The sequence below is a fragment of the Vulpes lagopus genome, chromosome 1 (assembly GCF_018345385.1).
Source record: "Vulpes lagopus strain Blue_001 chromosome 1, ASM1834538v1, whole genome shotgun sequence".
Lineage (NCBI taxonomy): Eukaryota > Metazoa > Chordata > Mammalia > Carnivora > Canidae > Vulpes > Vulpes lagopus.
Genome location: NC_054824.1, coordinates 439,766 through 458,959, shown reverse-complemented (window position 1 = coordinate 458,959; position 19,194 = coordinate 439,766). Strand labels below are relative to the sequence as shown.

Genomic DNA, 19,194 nt, shown 5'->3' with positions numbered 1-19,194 from the left:
CAAGTTAATAAATGCTCTTGGTCCGAGGAAGGGCGCTTCTAGTATTAGGTACAGAAAGGAAGGGGAAAAACTATCAGGGTGATAGTCAAGACATTTGGTCATAAGGACACTGTCTTACCTACCTCCTTATCTCAAGTTGTCTTGCAGTTGGTCCCAGAGCCTGTTTTTTCTTTCTGCAATTCAAGCAGAAAACGTGTGTGTATGACACACGGAGGTCTGAGTGGCACCTGCCAGTCACAGGCTCAGCTCTGAGCCAGCACAACCCCACAGGGGAGTTCCATGGAGCAGACTTCAGAAGCCTATTTCTGCTCTGGTTATTAAGGCAAAGACAAACATAGGCACCGCGTTCCAATTCAGGGTGTGTAAATCAAGTTACATTAACACATCCAGAGAGTAAGCACCGTTTTCCCACAACAATCTCTAGTGTTACCAGATTCTCAATCCCTTTCACTCTGTGCAGCAGGCAGAAATGTAGATCTGACATTCATAGGAAAGGAAGTCTTGATGTAATAGCGGCTTCTCCACCAGAAACTTAAAGGCTAACTAGAAATTAAACCTCTAATCTACCAAAGTGCTAAAAGGCTCCCTTTTTCAGGAGAGGAATTGTGGTTAAATAATCTATAAAAGCCGCCCCAACTAGAGTCAGAGTTAGCGCTGAAAGGACCCACAGCTAGTGTGTCCTGGACAAGGCCGAACTGACTCCAGCCTCCTGCAAACACAGGCCTTCAAATGAGACCACACTCAAGGTCTGGAGAAATACTAGGTTACTATAATCCATACCTGAGGCTGAAAAGAAGACATCATGAATTTGTGAAACTTCCCTAGATATCTTTGGAGGTGGGGACCCAATAGAAAATTCGAGACAAATTTAGATAATTTAAAATTGTGGAAAAGTTGAATCCGCAAATCAATGGAACATCCTTTGAAACAAAAATTTAAAAATACCAAATTTAGGGATTCCCCAGGTGGCTCAGCGGTTTAATGCCTGCCTTGGGCCCAGGGCGTGATCCTGGAGTCCTGGGATCAAGTCTCACATCGGCCTCCCTGCATGGAGCCTGTTTCTCCTTCTGCCTGTCTCTAATGAATAAATAAATAAAATCTTAAAAAAAAAAAAAATACTGGGCAGCCGGGTAGCTCAGCAGTTTAGCGCCACCTTCAGCCCAGGGCCTGACCCTGGAGACCAGGGATTGAGTCCCAAGTCGGGCTCCCTGCATGGAGCCTGCTTCTCCCTCTGCCTGTATCTCTGCCTCTCTCTCATGAATAAATAAAATCTTTAATTAAAAAAGTTTATAAAATTGTGATGATCAATTTTATGTCAACCTGACCAAAGGATGCCCAGCTAAATATTATTTTTGGGCTTTGAGGGGACTTCTGGGTGAGATTAGCATTTGAATTGGTGCACTGAGTAAAGCAGGTTGCGCCCACCCCCTTGTCGCCCCCCCCCCCCCCCAAGTGTGGGCATGTCTAATTTGCTGGGAGCATGCTGAGCTGGGACAGAAATCTCCTGTCCCTGGAGATAGGGCCTCACACATCACCTCTCCTGGGCCTCCGGCTCGCAGGCTCGCAGGCGACAGATCAATGGACTCCTCGGCAAATTTTAAAGTATGTATCTCTTAGGGTGTTGATAATTTTATTTAAATTAACAGGCCAATAGGAAAACCCCACTGTTGTTAATAGGCCACAAAACCAGTAACACCCCCTAGGCTACGCTGTATCTGACTTGTTCCCTACCAAGAAAACCCCTCCAACATTACAGGGAGATAAAATGTATTCAATAGTTCTAAAACAGAAACTACTTTAGCTCTATCAAAATTTAGATCTTGAGTTTCTTTTTAAAGTAGGATCCATGCCCACTAGGGAGCCCAACACAGGGCTCATCTCACAACTCTGAGGTCAATACTTGAGCTGAGATCAAGAGTTGGGACTTTTTTTAGGACTTTATTTATTCATGAGAGAGAGGGAGGGAGAGAGGCAGAGACACAGGCAGAGGGAGAAGCAGGCTCCATACGGGGAGCCCGACGTGGGACTCAATCCCGGGACACCAGGATCAAGCCCTGGGATGAAGGCAGACACTCAACCGCTGAGCCACCCAGGCGCCCCTCAGATTTATTTATTTATTTATTTAAAAGATTTTATTTATTTATTCTTGAGAGATAGAAGGAGAGACAGAGCCAGAGACACAGGCAGAGGGAGAAGCAGGCTCCATGCACCGGGAGCCTGACGTGGGATTCGATCCCGGGCCTCCAGGATCGCGTCCTGGGCCAAAGGCAGGCGCCAAACCGCTGCGCCACCCAGGGATTCCCCCACCCCTCAGATTTAATACTCAAAGAGTTTATAAAGATTCTTCCCGCTGACTTCTGGACAAAGCCCATTTAAAGGGTTATTTGCTTTTGTAATTTTATTTTGAACATTTTTCTAAAACAGCCATTACCAACTGCTTAGCAAAGATGAGAAATTATAAGATATTCCATTCACATTTGTTAACAAGACTGAGATGGTTTAAAGTTAAAAGTGGTGATTTAAAGGTAACCCACCCTGTAAGGCAAGCTGGGTGGACTAAATAAATTCTAAAAACCCTCTTCATAAGATGGGTTGGTCATCATGGAATGAGCTGACCAAAGGTCATCTTTTCCAGATAAATTTCTTGCTCATAAATACAAGCAAAAAATGACACAACCTGGTTTTTTTTTTTTTCATTTTTAAAATACAAAAACAGGCACCTGGCTGGATCAGCCAGTGGAGCATGTGACTCCTGATCTTGAGGTCTTGAGTTTGAGCTGCATGTTGGACGTAGAGCTAAAAAAAATTAAAATGCAAAAATTGCTCTGAAAGACAGAAAAATAGAAAATGAAAGGAAAATGAAATTCTACTTTCTAGGTTCATCCTGCTTAAAGAACACAAATTACAACAAAATGATTACTTCAGCTTTTATTTTTTAATGAAACATAATAGACCAATAGTTCCAAGATACAAAATTAACCAGTTCTGAAGTGATTAATAACAACAGCACACCAATCAATCCTTCCTCAGGGGAACAGTCTCCTCCCTGATGCCCTCCTTAGTCACAATGCAGATTCTCAGTGCATCCCCAGTGTACACATCCCTCTCCGCTGCAGAAATGAAGACGTCTTTCACAAGCCGCATGGCTCTGTCCAAGGACAGCGGGACATGCTCCACATTCTGCATATTCTTAAAACCAACCTGGTGGGACAGGAAACATGGTTGAGGCATCATGTGACAGTACAAAGGTGGCTCCAGCCTCCCCAATGCCTTCACAAGTCTGGGGACTCATAATGAATAGATCACACACAAATTTAAAATGTCTCTCAACTAAGAAGCTTCCAGAGCTGACTGAAGGTCTCACAGGCAGACTGGTTAGCAGTCCCAGGTCCTGCTGAGTTCTGCACCAAGCTCTTCACAACATTCCTAAAGCCTGACAAATATTCACTGAGACAAAGCTCCTGCTCCTGAGAAGCACACATACCATTATACAATATGCTACCATTAAGAGAAAAGAGCCAGGAGAGCCCCAGCAGCTATAACTAAATCTCCTTTGGCAGAAGACACACTTGAGTTATGGGGGCACGAAGGATATAGCGGAGTCAGACGGCAGTGACACCGCAGACCGAGGGTGTGCTGTGCAGGAGAAGCACACCACATGGATGGGAGAGGAGGCAGGTAAGCAATACACACAAGTGACTACACGTTTATGATGTATTTCAGAAACACAAGGAAGTAAGTTTGGAGGCAGAAAGGATGCTGGGAAATGCAGACCTGAATTTAGGCAACAGTAACAGAAAAGGAGGTAAATCAAAAATGTACTTGGAAGTTAGAATACAAAATAAGGGGACACAAAAAGGTGAATATGTGGAGAAAAGCATTTTCAAGATGTTCAGGTAAAGGTGGCAAGAATTGAAAACACAGACTGAATATTATAGATACAAGAGGCCTGGAAGTCACGAGAGCACAGAAGACACTAAAGCCCTGGGAGAAGGTGAGAGGCCACAAGAGAGCCAGCAGAACACAGAGACCGTAGACTGGGGTAGGGAAAATCAGCCACACAAACTCAGCAGGGACATACAAGCAAGCCTCGATTTCCTCACTCTCCTCAGCTGGTGAACGGAACTCAGAGGGAAGCACTCTGTGTTAACGTCATGACCAGCCTGGATGCAGTGTCATTACCTGGTTGTCAAGCAGCGGCTGGAGCATGGCACTTGCTGAGCCTCCAGCCTTGAAGGAGTCTCTCTGGTAGGACCCTACTGGGTCGAAGCTGTACACAGCTCCCTTCCCTGAAAGAATAATACAGTCGCCATAAGGGTGCATCCTGACCATAACCCCAAGCCACAGTAAAACTAAATCTAGTCCAAATGTGACACAAAGTGAACTATGAACTTAGCTAAAATTTTAGCCAAATTTCAGTAAGAAGCATGTTCCGTTATCCTCAGCAGTCTGCTCACCTACCCTCAGAACATGATCAGAGGCACACCTGCCCACTCCCATCTCATGGTGTTTTTGCCACCCGGAACTCAGCTCCATGCTCTCATCAAGCTGACATCAGCCATCACCGCCCAGTGGCTCCGATACATATGTGGACAGGAAGCAGTCACATATACTGCTGGTCAGCAGTCACATGTCCTGGGCTGAGTTCTGCACTAAGCTCTTCACAATGTTCCTCAAAAACGAGTGTAGTTCTAGCATAGACTTGAGTTTAAAATTCTCCTACTGCTGAATGTGAATAGTCGCAAGGAAGATTTACTGTGCTTTTAAACTTAATAGTAAGCGTCAACACCATAAAAAACTGTTTTAATAAAGAGGAAATTTTGGAAAAACACAAATGTCACATGCAAAAGGTTAGTTGTGCCTAAGATGTAATCACTTGTTTTGTGCTACCAGATTTAAGAATCACTTTTGCAAAAACAAAACATAAAAAACAGCAACACTAAACCAGAATCTGAATGTACCTATTCTTTTTTAAGATTATATTTATTGGATCCCTGGGTGGCGCAGCGGTTTAGCGCCTGCCTTTGACCCAGGGCGCAATCCTGGAGACCCGGGATCGAATCCCACGTCGGGCTCCTGGCGCGTGGAGCCTGCTTCTCCTCTCTCTCTCTCTCTCTCTCTCTGTGACTATCGTAAATAAATAAAAATTAAAAATAAAAAGTTTATATTTACTTATTTGAGAAAGAGTGAGCGAGCACGCACGTGCGAATGCGCCCACACATAAGCAGGAGGACGGGCAGAGGGAGCAGCAGACTCACCACAACCTGAGCTGAAGGCAGACACTTCACCAACTGAGCCCTCCAGGAGCCCCTGAATTCTTAACAAGTCACAGAGCACTAAGAGCAGAAGGATAAATGGGGCTCTGAGGCTCACCTGAAGCAGGCACAAACTGCTAGGCCTTGTTAAAGAACAATCTGGTAGTAGAATCTATCAAAGTGTAAAAGTACACACCCTATGACCTAGTAATAATCTCACTTATAAATCAGATCTACCTACGAGAAGGCTTATTCTGCATCTCTTAAAAGAGCAAAAATATACAAACACCCTAAAATCTGTTAGCCCAAACTGGTATGGAAGAGAAAAACGGAACTGCCCCCAGGCCCACAACCACAAGACAACGTAAAATGAAGAGCTCTGTAATATGTACAACACAGTCCTATTTTGTTTAAAAGCATAAGAAAAACATGTATTTGTATAAGGCACACAAAAGAGTATGTAAGATAAACTGCAAACTGCAGTTAGTCATGTTTGTGGGACTGGAGGGAAGAGAAGAAGGGAATCACTTTGTGTGCTTCCATACTGGATCTGTTACAAAGCACACCTGCCACTGTAATTTTTTAAAAAACAACTGTGTTTTGGGTGTGAGAAATCATGGGTCATTTATGAGCCAGGACTTAGAAGTGATATAACTGACCTTCTAGCACATCATCCCAGAACTGAAACACCTCAGTAATTAACCTGGGAGATAGGAGATTAAGGACAGTTGTCTCCCTATCCATGGACCTCCGCTACCCCCAGCTGTGTGTGCTTTTCCTGATGCAGAATTACTTACAATTCTCTGCTGAGAAAGCAGCATCTAAGGTGCTGAGGCTGCCCAGGGAAGTGTTTTTGTGGGAAGAGTGGGACAAGATCGAGATCCCAGTGGGCAGTTCACGAACTATATATACAGCACAGGAAAAAGGGACAGGAAATACAAAGTGAAAAGAACAATGTATCTCTTAGGAGGCCAACAGGACACAAGTACAAGGAGGCCCAAAATTTTTTACCGAAGACAGAACTAATCTCAGGAAAACTAACAGATGTGAGGAAGAGAAGAGTGGGATAAATTGAAGACCAGAGATTCAATGACCTTCCCCCCCGCCCCGCCCCGCCCCTTAGCAAAGGCAAAACATCAGAGAAGGGCATGAATCTTGACTACAGAGTGCTTTTCCTCATCAAAAATAATTCTTACCCTTAAAAAAAGCAAACTGGCTTCAATGTAAAAATAAAGTCAAAACAAGTCCTAGAAAGAAATAAAGGTAAACCCTCCTTTCTAATAGAAGAGGACACTCAGAGCAGTTAAGAAACACCAACAGATTAGACTGTACGAAATTCTGAAAACTCTGGATACCCAGACACTCCTCAAGATGTGAGACAGAAACATTCTTCGGAGGCATCCACTGCTGACATTACAGAGTTGACACAGTTGGATGGCATTCTTATAATTTTTTAAAAAGACTCATGGAAAAATGGAAAACTGACATACCAGTGCAGACATGGAAATGAGCAAAGGTCAGCACATAGGTCAGTCTCAAAGAAATGAAAAGGTAAATAAACACAAAAAACGCCCAACTTGAGTACTTATATAAATCAAAACCATAAAGTATTTATTAGGTAAAGATCTCCAAAATGTGTTAATTCTGATAGTGGTAAGGATGCAAAAAACTACCCCAGTGCCCCAGGTAGGAGGGGCACTGGTGACCCTTTCTGAAGGGCAAGCCAGTGGCGGCATCGAAATGCCAAAAATATATATTCTCTGACCCAGCCAACTCAATTTCTGGGAATGTTTTCCAGGGAGGTACACATGGTTGAAGTATACAAAACTGTACAAGACTGTTCAGCATATTGTTTATATTAAGGAAACTGCGTAATGACCTTCAAAGGACAGGCAGGCAAACTATGGCGTAGCTACACCCCATGTAAGTCAGTCCTGAATCCTGAGGAGTCTACTCAGGAGCACAGAACAACTCCTTGACAGTACATCCCACCACAGACACTCACATTATATACTCCACTTATTCATCGCACCAGCACATGTGACCACCAAGGTGCCTGGAAGCATGCTGACCAGAAGTTTAATACTAATTATCTCTGAGGTAAGGATTGGGGAGCGATGACTACTTTATCTCTGTATCTTCTTGTACTCTTCGAAACCTCTACAGTACCATTGTTTTTGTTAAGGAAAAACTAAATTCATTATTAATTTCGTGGAGATTTTTTAAAGCATGACTGTAAGTAGAGTCAAAGGCAGAGGTTAAAGCAGACGGCTACTGAACCTGTGAGCCTCAAGGGCAGCTGTGGACCAAGCATCCTAAAGACAATCACTGATCCCACTGTCCGAAGTTCAGCTGTTGACCCCAGTGTCCTGAAGGACAGTCAGGGACCCAACTACCCTGAAGGTCTCAGGAAGGAGCACTGCCCTCCAGGTCTCCCTCTCCTCAAGAGAGCAAAACAGGAAACAAGGTCTCTTGAGACCTTAGTGGAGACTCTGGACTTGGGGGCACCAGGCTTACATGCAGGCTGTGTAAGGGAATGAAACAGAAGCAGCAAATGGAAAACTGACATACCATGCCACCTTTACTCAGATTTTGGCATATCAACTTTCAGTATGAACTGTCAAAAATCAACAGAAATTTGAAGCCTCTGACATAGAAGTCAAGAATAAACAAACCAAATGGGAAAAAAAAAAAGTCTGATAAAATTGCAAGGAACACAAGAAAATGTCAAAGAAAGTACAAAAAATATAATAAGAACATACTTTAAGAAAAAAAATTTAGGAAGCCAGAGAATAAGAAAAGGTTCTTGGGAAGTGAATGACAGCAAAAATAAGAATGTGGCCAAAGGGGCAAGCAGCTCAGCGGTTTAGCATGCCTTTGGCCCAAGACATAATCCTGGAGTCCCGGGATCGGGTCCTGCATCGGGCTCCCTGCATGGAGCCTGCTTCTCCCTCTGCCTGGGTCTCTGCCTCTCTCTGTCTCTCATGAATCAATAAATAAAATCTTAAAAAAAAAAAAAAATGTACCAAAGGTAAGAATCTAAACCTGAGGAAATCTTCAGAGAGGAAGAAAAGGACTAGCGGGCAATATGGCAAGGGAAACATTATAAAAGTAAGATCACAATGCAGGTGGCTGTGGAGACAGTGAGGAGGGAACAGGGGGAAATCTAGAAGACACTCTGTAGAAGGGGCCTCATTATATAATCTCAGAACACCAGGATTAGATCCTAAGTCACATAAAAGGTCTCTTGGCTTCTTATACCATGAAAGCAAGGAAATAAACCAAGAAGAGGAAAGAAAGCACAGGTAAAAGCTGGAGTACCTTGGGAACAGACAGGACTGCTTTATGACACACATAAATTCCTCTAAGAAATAAAAACAAATTTAAAGGATAACCAAAGCAGACCAGAGAAGATTAAAAAAGACAGTTGGAAATGCCTGAGAGGGACGCCTGGGTGGCTCAGTGGTTGAGCGTCTGCCTTTGGCTCAGGGCATGATCCTGGAGTTCCGGAATCAAGTCCCACATCGGGCTTCCCCACAGGGAGCCTGCTTCTCCTCCTGCCTCTGTCTCTGCCTCTCTCTGTCTCTCATGAATAAATACAAATAAAAAAAATCTTAAAAAAAAAAAAAAAAAAAAAGGAGAAAAGAAATGCCTGAGAATACCACCAAAACATTAAAGAACAGGGCTCTGAACTCAAAACACACCCCAAAGCAGTCTCCCTATCTCTTAGCAAAACTCAAAGGACACCGTTTGTTCTGCTAAATTCAATGGTAGCTATTACCAACGTGACTAAAACATGACTTTATTTATCAGACATTCAAGTCAGACGTAATTTAAGTGAAAAAGTGCCCATGAGCATGCTGGGTATGCAAGCTAATCTGTGGCTAGGATTTAATCACCTTATTAAGGGTCATTTGTTTCTACTGACCATTTCTATGCTTTACACTTACTTTCTTAGTTTTCAAGTAGGTTGAAAGCCTCGAAATACACTGTGTTAACATACCCTGTCTACATGTAAACCACAGTCGATACTATGACTAGAAGGCTCCCAGAGGCCACATATGGGGAAGCTAGTAAGATAGAAGGAAAACAAAGGAAAAGCCAGTGGACTAGAAGAGACAGGAATACAAAGTAGAGTGAGGGGATGAGAGGAGCCGAACTCATTATCCAGAAATGTTCCCTCTCAGGAGATAGATGTATTTCAACATACTGTTATCAGCCAGACATTCCTGTAACTTCTTTACTCAATGGACTACTGTAAATGGTGGCACAGATCTGCCCTGAGAGAAAGTACCTGGTTTTTGGAAGCAACCAAAGGTCAGTCCAAATGAAACCCAGTGAAAACCATCAGTGTCCCTGCTCTGGATCAAAACAAGAGGACAGGGATCCCTGGGTGGCGCAGCGGTTTGGTGCCTGCCTTTGGCCCAGGGCACGATCCTGGAGACCGGGGATCGAGTCCCACGTCGGGCTCCCTGCATGGAGCCTGCTTCTCCCTCTGCCTATGTCTCTGCCTCTCTCTCTCTGTGACTATCACAAATCAATAAAAAATAGATAAATAAATAAATAAACTTAAAAAATTAAAAAAAACAAAAACAAAACAAAAACAAGAGGACAGGGGATCCCTGGGTGGCTCAGCAGTTGAGCACCGCCTTCGGCCCAGGGGGTGACATGGGGTCCTGGGATCGAGTCCCACCTCAGGCTCCCTGCATGGAGCCTGCTTCTCCCTCTGCCTGTGTCTCTGCCTCTCTCTGTGTCTCTCATGAATAAATAAATAAAATCTTTAAAAAAGAAACACAACAAGAGGACATATCTAGTAACACGACATTTTCTCAGGCCCTTCTCATCGGACTCTGACAGGAAATCAAAGTGGTGCTTCAGAAAACACTGCAGGGGATGCATACACTTCTTTGAAGGCATCACTTTTTAAAAACTTAAGCAAATGTTTGTTATGTAGAATCATAATTAAGTCAAGCTTCTCCAAATCAGATCTCTTTCTGAAAGACCGAAATGCTAATTATCTAACTACTGAACTCATACGAGATCTGCAGAAAATAGTAAAATAACAGCCTGCCCAAAAGTCCTTATTAGAGCTTTAGTATATAACCTGTGATGTGCCTTCGGATCATCTCTTTCCCTTTTAGCTTCAGTTTCGTATTGCTTTAACTAACAGAAAATAAAACTGTTGGGCAAGACGGTGTTTATGGTTGAAATCTAGATGGAAACACACATCTAAAAATGCCACCCCCCTCCCTTCATTTTCCAGAAAAAAGAATTCTACCTTCTTCATCCAGTCCCCCAATGATGTTGTAAACGTAGTAGGGAAAGAAGCGCCTTGAGTAGAGGATTGTAGACAACATCGCAGCAATCGCCCCTGTAGTCATGGTTTTGTTGTTAGAATGCTTATACATCTGCAAGTATTAACAAAACAGGCACGGAGAGGCAAAATATAATACAAACCAGAACCAGCAAAGTAAAGTTAAAGGGTGAACACTTATCTTGGTGAAAGGGTGCTTACTGTTCTTTCATCATCACACACAATACTACCACACCATTCGGGGGGCTATACAAATTTTTAAGGGAAAGGAAGTTAAATTTGTCCTCAACTCTATTTTCCATGCCACCCTTATCTCAGGAACGGCTCATTCAAGAGCAAATGCCACACATCAGGCATGAGTGGTACATGGGAGGATGATTTAAGTCCAGCTCTCCTTTATTCTGCCTCAAGACCAGGGCCGCAGCAAACTAGAGCCCATGGACCAAGTCCAGCCCACCAACTACTTCTGCAAAGAAAGCTGAATCAGGGGATCCCTGGGTGGCGCAGTGGTTTGGCGCCTGCCTTTGGCCCAGGGCGCGATCCTGGAGACCCGGGATCGAATCCCACATCAGGCTCCCGGTGCATGGAGCCTGCTTCTCCCTCCGCCTGTGTCTCTGCCTCTCTCTCTCTCTGTGACTATCATAAATAAAAAAAAAATTAAAAAAAAAAAAAAAAAAAAAAAAAGAAAGCTGAATCAGATCGGAGTCCTATTTGTTCATCATATATTATCTACCTACATTTGCTGGTGCACTACAACAGCAGAGTAAATGGCCCATAGAGCTGAAAATAATTACTCTCTGGTCAGTTTGCTGACCCTTGATCAGACCCACATATAAGCCCTTCTCTTTGCAAAGTAGATACGTGTGAGAACAGGGGTATGAGAGCAGAACCCTTACTCTGGGAAATGGTCTTACTCCTTAAAGCATCTATAGTGGAGAACTGAAGTATCCAAAGCAAATCTCATTGTGATTTTGAATCCTAGACTTACTGCACTCTTAGGGAATTCTAAATTATCTGAGAAATTCTAAAAAAATTACAAACATAAATTTAAGTTCACCAATTTATCACCCACAAAGCAAGCATCTCTAAAGATTTACCTAAGAATATAGGGCAAAATAACAAGTCAAAATACTGAAAACAGATTAGGAAAAAAATCTTCATTTCATTTCAAAACCAAGCATCAACATTTTAATCACCACACCATTTATGTAATAATGTATGAAAGAAAAATTTCAAGGATGGTATGATTAAATTGAATTCACTGTTCCTTGTTATATTTCATTAACACAATGCTACTCTGCTAGTCATGTATACCAGGAATCATATAAATATGTCAATAAATGTATGCCAATGAAGCTTTCAGTGTAAAAATTTCAAATAACAATAAAACATTGAATGAAATAATTTCTATATTCTAATGAGCTATTTCAAAATTTTTCAAAACCAGATATTAAACTTTTTTTTTTCAGATATTAAACTTATTACATACTCCAGTACCTATGACATCATTCATAAGTGCATATGATCTCAAATGTTATTCACAAATAGACAAAGACAGGATGTGATTATAGCTAAATTCTTCACACATCAGGTGGCCTTACCAACTATATAAAAATTGCGACACATATCCTACAAAATTAAATCCCACTCCAGCCCAAATCTTGTTTGCCAGCTAAGAAGAGTATTTACTATTACAGATAAAATCCATTTTAATTTAAAGATTTACTTTAGAGAAAAAGAGAGAGCATGGACACACACTTGGGGGGGAAGGTACGGGGAGAAAAAACTCCAGCAGACGCCATGCTGAGCACAGAGCCTGACATGGGGCTCCACCTCGCAACCCTGAGATGACGACCTGAGCTGAAACCAAGAGTCAGACACTTAACCAACTGACCTACTCAGGTGCCCCTAAAACCCATTTTAGTACAGTCTAAATTATTCCTGGTCTACTCTCCTTGAAATTATTTGAAGTTACATACTGCTTAATATACACAGGTCCTAATAAAAATCCAGACATGCATTTGCTTTCATTAAGTCAGTATTCCTTTGTTCTTCATTCCTACCCATCACACACAAAGTACATGCAGGCAGGGACACTGTCAGCCTCTCTAAAACCTGCAGAACAGGTTAGAATGGCTCATTCTCTCACTTCCCCCTAGGACCACCCTTTCCTACTGTTTCACCCCCACCTATCACGTGTCACAACTTCTTCAGCTGGCAGTCAACTAAAACCAATCAAGGAATCAGGTGATGACAGCTTAGGTGGTATCTTTCATCCAAACTCCTGCCACACCTACTCCTGTTTCTGCTTATGCATCCTGTCAACTAAGAATTCAACATTGTAAGGAGGGAAAAGCGTGTCAGCTGATGGTATCCAAAACCAAGCACCCGTCTACAAGCTTGCCTCCACCACAGAATTTTTGTTTTTGAAGGAAGATTATCTTCAGGAGAAACCCTTCCCAGGCTACCTTGGAAAGGGTAGAGAATCTTTATATCGTACAGAGATTTTAAGAAAGGGAATATCCTGCAGTTTCACATTATGCTACTTTCACGTGGCTATATTAAGTTTCTTTTCATTTCTAGAATAGACTGTAGTTTCACCTGCTAACCTAGAGCTTCTCCAACTATTCTGAACAACAGTCCTGTCGTATGCTTCAATCAATCAAAGAAATTGTTATTAACTTTACACAAAAGTGTCTACCTTTAGTCTTGCTTCAATAATCTTTGTCAGGGTGAGACAGTCTCCATGAAAACCGCTGCATCCAATAACTGTTTTGTCTGTTCTGTAAAAAGCATATTTCAGGAAACTGAGCTGGTTAGACAGTAAAATAAAACACACTTTGGGCAATTTTAAATTTAAAATTCCTATTTCCATTATTCACCAAATGGTAATGCGACCAGTTAGACCCGTTGGAGGGGTGGCGTAATCATTTTATTCCCTACAATAAATAAATTGTGGGTGGATCAAGGACTTATAGACAAATGAAAGAATGAATGGCCTAAAGAAAACACAGGTGGTACAATCTTGGGTTGAGAGCCACCTATTTAAATATGATACAACTCAGTATCTACACAGAATAGCTTCATAAACTTGACTATGTACCAAATTAAAACTTTTTAAAAAAGATTTACTTGAGAGAAAGAGAGAAAGACACACACACACATGCACGAGTGAGCGTCCGTGTGCCCAAGCAGGAGGAGCAAGAGTGGGAAAGAGAATCTCCAGCAGACTCTCCACTATATGGAGCCCTCCACAGGGCTAGCTCTCATGACCCCGAGATCATGACCTGAGCCAAGACCAAGAGTTGGACACTCAACTGAATGAGCCCCTAAGCAACCCCCAAATTAAAACATATGGAGAAAAATATGATAAAGAAAAAAATCATAGATTTGATCAAAGTCTAATGTTAATTTCCTTAGTCTGAAAGGGCTCCTATAAATATCAAACGCATCGACACAGCGTCTCACTGGATGTAATGTATAGCATGGGGACTACAGTTAATAACACTGTATTGAGTATTTCAGTTGCCAGAGATCTTAAAAGTCCTCAACAACAAAAATGTGTAATTATGTATGGTGACAGATGTTAACTGGCCTTACTGTGATCATTTGCAATATACATACAGAATCATTATGTATACCAGAAACCAGTCATGTCAATTGTATCTCAACTAAAAAATAAAAAATAAATAAAAAAAAAACAAAAACCTCAAACAGAAAGATTGGTATAGTTACAGGAGTCACATAAAAAAGAGACATAAGTCACCATAAACATATGAAAAGTGCCTTCATGTTGTTCACAAATCCAAATCTACACAGGTGATTACTTCAACCTATTAGACTGGTTAATAATACCTAATGCTGCTGAGGTTGTGGAAAATGATACTCTTAATAAATAACTGGGCAAGAATATACATCAGTTTAACTTTTTAGAAGGGTCATTTGGCAGTATCCAGTAAAAGTTTAAGTGAACATCACTTTTACTCAATAATTCCACTGCTAGAAGTTCTACCTGTAAATATATTCAAGTAAGTTTGCAAAGATATATACTACAGGCTTACTTGTGAAAGTATACATGTTATGTTAATGACTCTTCAAAACAAAGCAAAAAAAAGGTAACTTAAATGCCCACCATTAGGGAACTGATTAAATTTTGGTAGAGTTAAACAAATTTAACCAGGTCTCAAAGATTTCTAAACTTCAATATCAATCTATAAGGAAACCTACACCAATCTCATCAAGAAATGTAGCAGAGGTCACACGATAAACCCTTCCTTTCAGAAATTTACACAAACCATACCTGTCCAGGTAGGGAGACCACTAAGACAGCTCTGGGGGCATCCCCAGCATTTCCCCGACTATCCCTATAACCAATCTCACTGCACTGAGTTAAAGAGCTCCAATCTCCCATAAGGCTGCAGTGCCTTTACTACCAAGATGGGTGAATAATACCAATAGGATAAGACAAAATGTTGGAGCTTTAGGATGCTTTATACCAAATACTCAGATATATCAATGGAAACGGAGTATGCATGCAAAGAATAAAGACTAAATGTAGAGTCTCAAACAGGTGGGGAAGAAGCAGGTTTGGGTCTAAGTCAGCCCCAAAGGGCTTGGTGTACATAGGCGGCTTCAACCCTATGTGTGGTTTAGTGTTGAAGATGGATAAGAAGGACATAGGAAGTTGTTAATGTCCTATCTATCCATCTATATGCCTACAGTTATTTCATAAGAAGAAAGAAGAATGGGGGACAGCCCGGTGGCTCAGCGGTTTAGCGCCGCCTTCAGTCCAGGCCTGATCCTGGAGACCTGGAGCCTGACTGCCTGCCTGCCTCCCTCCCTCTCTGTGTCTCTCATGAATAAATAAAAAAAATCTTAAAGAAAAAAAAAAAGAAAAAAAGAAGAAAGAAGAATGGGTATTCCCTTCAGCAACACATACATTAAAGTAGAACATTATGAAGATGAGCAGAACCTTGTAGGAGAATGGTTATTTGTAGTTATAGTCCTCAATTTTATCTGTGACATTTACTACTTTCAAGTTATAAAACATCTTAGAAGAAGAAAAAAGGTAGTATCAACGCACTAAGAATTAGGAGAAAGGAATACTGAAAGATGGAGAAGCACATGAAGAGGAGCGCCTGGTGGCTCAGTCAGTGAAGTGTCTGCCTTCAGCTCAAGTCATGATCCCAGGACCCTGGACTGAGTCCCATACCTGGCGTCCTGCTCAGCGGGGAGTCTTCTCCCTCTCCCCTTCCTGTGTGTGTATGCACACGTACTCTAATAAATAAATAAGATCTTAGATTTTTTTTAAAAAAATACATGAAGAGAACTGGGAAGACGACGACAAACATCAGCTGTTCTCTAGAGTAGGGTGTGGGCCAGCTCGACAAGGAAAGGTGGAGCCCTTCTTACAACACAAGGCCCTTGAACCTCGTCAATTCATTCCTATTACAATTCAGGCTTAAATAGGCTCTTTGTGGACTGAGGAATTAACCACCCTTTGTAACTGTTTCCAAAAATCTTAAGTTACAAACCACTGCTCATCAGTGCAGATTTCATTTTCACGTCTTAGAAAAAATATAGCTAGCCCATTATGACTGTGGCTTTTTTTTTTTTACCCAAAACATTTAATTTAACCATAACCTAAGCAGCTATACCTATGAGCTTTAACCCTAACATTAAACATGCAATGGATTAACAGAAAAAATACAAAGCTATATGATAAAATAATTACAGTAAACGCTAACAACAAGAGCCATGTGACTGCATAGAGGTATTCACTACAAAATCCTTTTATCTTTGTTATGTATTTGAAAATGTTCATGATAAAACATTAAGGTAAAAACATTTCCTGCCAGTACAGCAAATATTAAGACTGCATATTGAATTATTAGGAAATATTAATTCAGAAAACAGTTTTCTAAGAAAAATGCAAACTAAGCTCCAAATATGCAATCTAAAAACTCATTAAACAAATTGTTTAGAAGTGGAATCTCTTACAGCACGAAATCATCACAAGGCACTAGGAAATGTGACCCTAGAAATATTTACTTACAATTTATAACACTTGGGGCTATCCCGGGTGTGAATTGAAAACCCTTCACTCAATCGAGTGTCAGAAGCAACAATTGAAAAATCTTCTCCAGCGATTGCCAATACAGTACTGAGGGAAAAATAAAGGAGACACAAAAATTAATGAATATTTGTGGATGGCAACAGCATCTCTATCTAGAGAACAGTCCATAGCATATGTTGAGACAAAACCCAATAGCTTTGACCAAGAGTAGGGCTCAGATGAACAATCAAAGGGAAATGATTCCTGGCTACAAGTTGTCTGGGGGGAAAAATGTAAGTACTTCCTAAAAAACACAAGCCTAAATCAGAGCAAAGGTCCCTAGGCAGAAGGTAACCAGAAAAACCACTGAATTATCATATCATTATCAAAATTAAATACCAACCTTGAGCAAGATCCTGATATCATAAAACAGGGATATAACCCCTGCCAAGGGGATCAGGTATAGACACCACAAATCAAGTTTTCTGTACTCAAAGAAGGGTTTAATGTTTTTCATGTCTTCATATCCAAGCCCTTATCTACCACTCAGTAAACACCCAAGTATCTTGGAAATGAACAAAGAACAAACCTTTTCTTTTGTGACTGTATAATTTATGCTGTGTTCTGAAAAGTTCTAAAGCATGAATTCCCAGAGTAGTTTATCCAGTTCTAATTCTGGATCTCTCACTCACCAGACAGGAGACCCTGGGTAAGCTGTTTAATTTCTCCAGGCCTCAATGTCTTCATATATAGATCAGAGATCCTAACAGTAACTACCCATACTAGGATTTTGCAAGAATTAAATGCACTAATAACTGTAAAGCCCTTTTACTTGTGCCGAAGGACATAACTGATCCTGCAATGTAAGCTATGATCACGTGGCTCACGTGTGAGAACCTGGGCTCGGGGGTTACTGGACCTGTCCTTGCCACTTCCTAGCTCTGTGACCACAAATAATCCGCCTTCTCATTGCTGGTAATACCAGTTCCTGTGTTAAGAGGATGACTGACTGTTGGAATGACACTAACCACAAAAGTACCTAGTACAGCACTAAGAAAGAAGTACTAAGAAATAGAATATAAGCACTAAGAAAACTCTATCCATTATTTTTACTAAGGTGGGACGTGCACTAAAGATGTGAACTACAAAAGGATGGCATTCCAAATATGGACAATGGGTAAAGGGTATCAGGTAATGATCAAAATAATACAAACAACTTATTAGGGTGTTTCTTTGTGTGTAAGCTAGTGGAGGAACATAAAGCTTTTGCAGTGGGCAGGGGTCTGACCTCAGAAAATCCCACACTAAAGACTGTGAAATGAGATCAGCTCCATATACACACGCAGTAGTTTTAAGAAGACTGCCGTGACAATAACACACAATATGGGAAATGGCATCAAAGCACTGTTCCAAAAAGATTAACGCAGCAGTGAGGTAGCAGGGTGAACTGGAAGAAACCGGGATACTGGGGGAACATGAACGCACGAATCGTGCAAGTCTTCGTCACTACCAAAAGCGGCAGAAGCAGGAAGAGCCAACTGTGATGTCCAGGATTTCACACCCGGTTGGGTAGCGTGATGGATAATTCTGAGCGCCAAGAAGGAAAGATGACTGAGGATCAGCTTGATTTTTGTTCTAGTACCTCGAGTTACGGGGACAGCAGAAAATCCAGGTAGAAATGTTTCATTTAAGAAGCTGGAAAAGAGGAACTGGGGAGAGGTAAACCTGGAGAAACACATTCGGGAGTCATCCTACCCCGAATGAGACGTGAGAATGTTAATGGGGTTTAGCTACATTTAAAAGAGACACAGTAGAAGATGGGGCACCGAGCCTTGTTTTGCGGAGACAAAGGCTGCCCGAGGGCCGGCAGCAATAAGCGCTAGAGAAAAGGGAGAAAAGACTGGAGAAAAGTGACTTGACGATCACAGGATCGTAAGCTGGATCGCAAGGAGCTGGAGCGGCAGGTACGGAGTCCCCAGCACCCCGCAGCCTCCTGCTTTGTAACCGCCTCACGATGGGCCAGCAGCCCGCCCGGGAAGCGGGGTCAGAACCCGCGCCCCGGCTCAGCCTCCAGCTGCCGTGCCCGGAGCGGCCCAACCTCTAAGAGCCCCAGCCCGTCCGTGAAAACGGAGCGAACGCCATCTAGCAGTCGTTCTGAAAATAAAAAAATAAAAATAAAAAGAGAGAGAACTGCTTACGAGGTAGGGAACGCGTCCCTACGGGTTCCCCGTCTACACCGTGAGAGCCGGGGGCACCGACCGCTCGGCCCCCCCCGAACCCCGGCGCCAGCCCCGGAGGACGCCCCGCCCCCGCCGCCCCCGCCGCCGCCCTCCCGGCAGAGCCCCGGCTCCCACGCCGACCCCCGCGCCGAGCGGCCCAGGCGCTCCGGGGCTCACCCTCCGTTGAAGGCGTAGGGCGAGAAGCGCAGCTGCAGGGGGCCCGCGGCGCCGTCGGGCTCCATCGCCAGGTCTCGGCCGGGTCCCCAGCCCCGCGCGGCGGTCGACAGCATCGCGGCGTCGGCGGCTGCTGTCTCACGGCGAGATGGCGCCGGCCGGAAGTCCTCGCGCTTC

General features: G+C 42.6%; 1 protein-coding gene across 1 annotated transcript; it reads right to left on the bottom strand.

The window, feature by feature from the left end:
* Positions 1-2,913: 2,913 nt before the first annotated feature.
* On the bottom strand, positions 2,914-19,194 carry PSMB1 (proteasome 20S subunit beta 1). The gene is made up of 6 exons (XM_041761747.1): positions 19,021-19,194; positions 16,625-16,732; positions 13,271-13,352; positions 10,534-10,663; positions 4,183-4,289; positions 2,914-3,201 (listed from the first exon to the last, which is right to left on the bottom strand). Exons 1-6 carry the CDS (start codon positions 19,131-19,133, stop codon positions 3,016-3,018), a joined length of 726 nt encoding a protein of 241 aa, XP_041617681.1. The 5' UTR covers positions 19,134-19,194; the 3' UTR covers positions 2,914-3,015.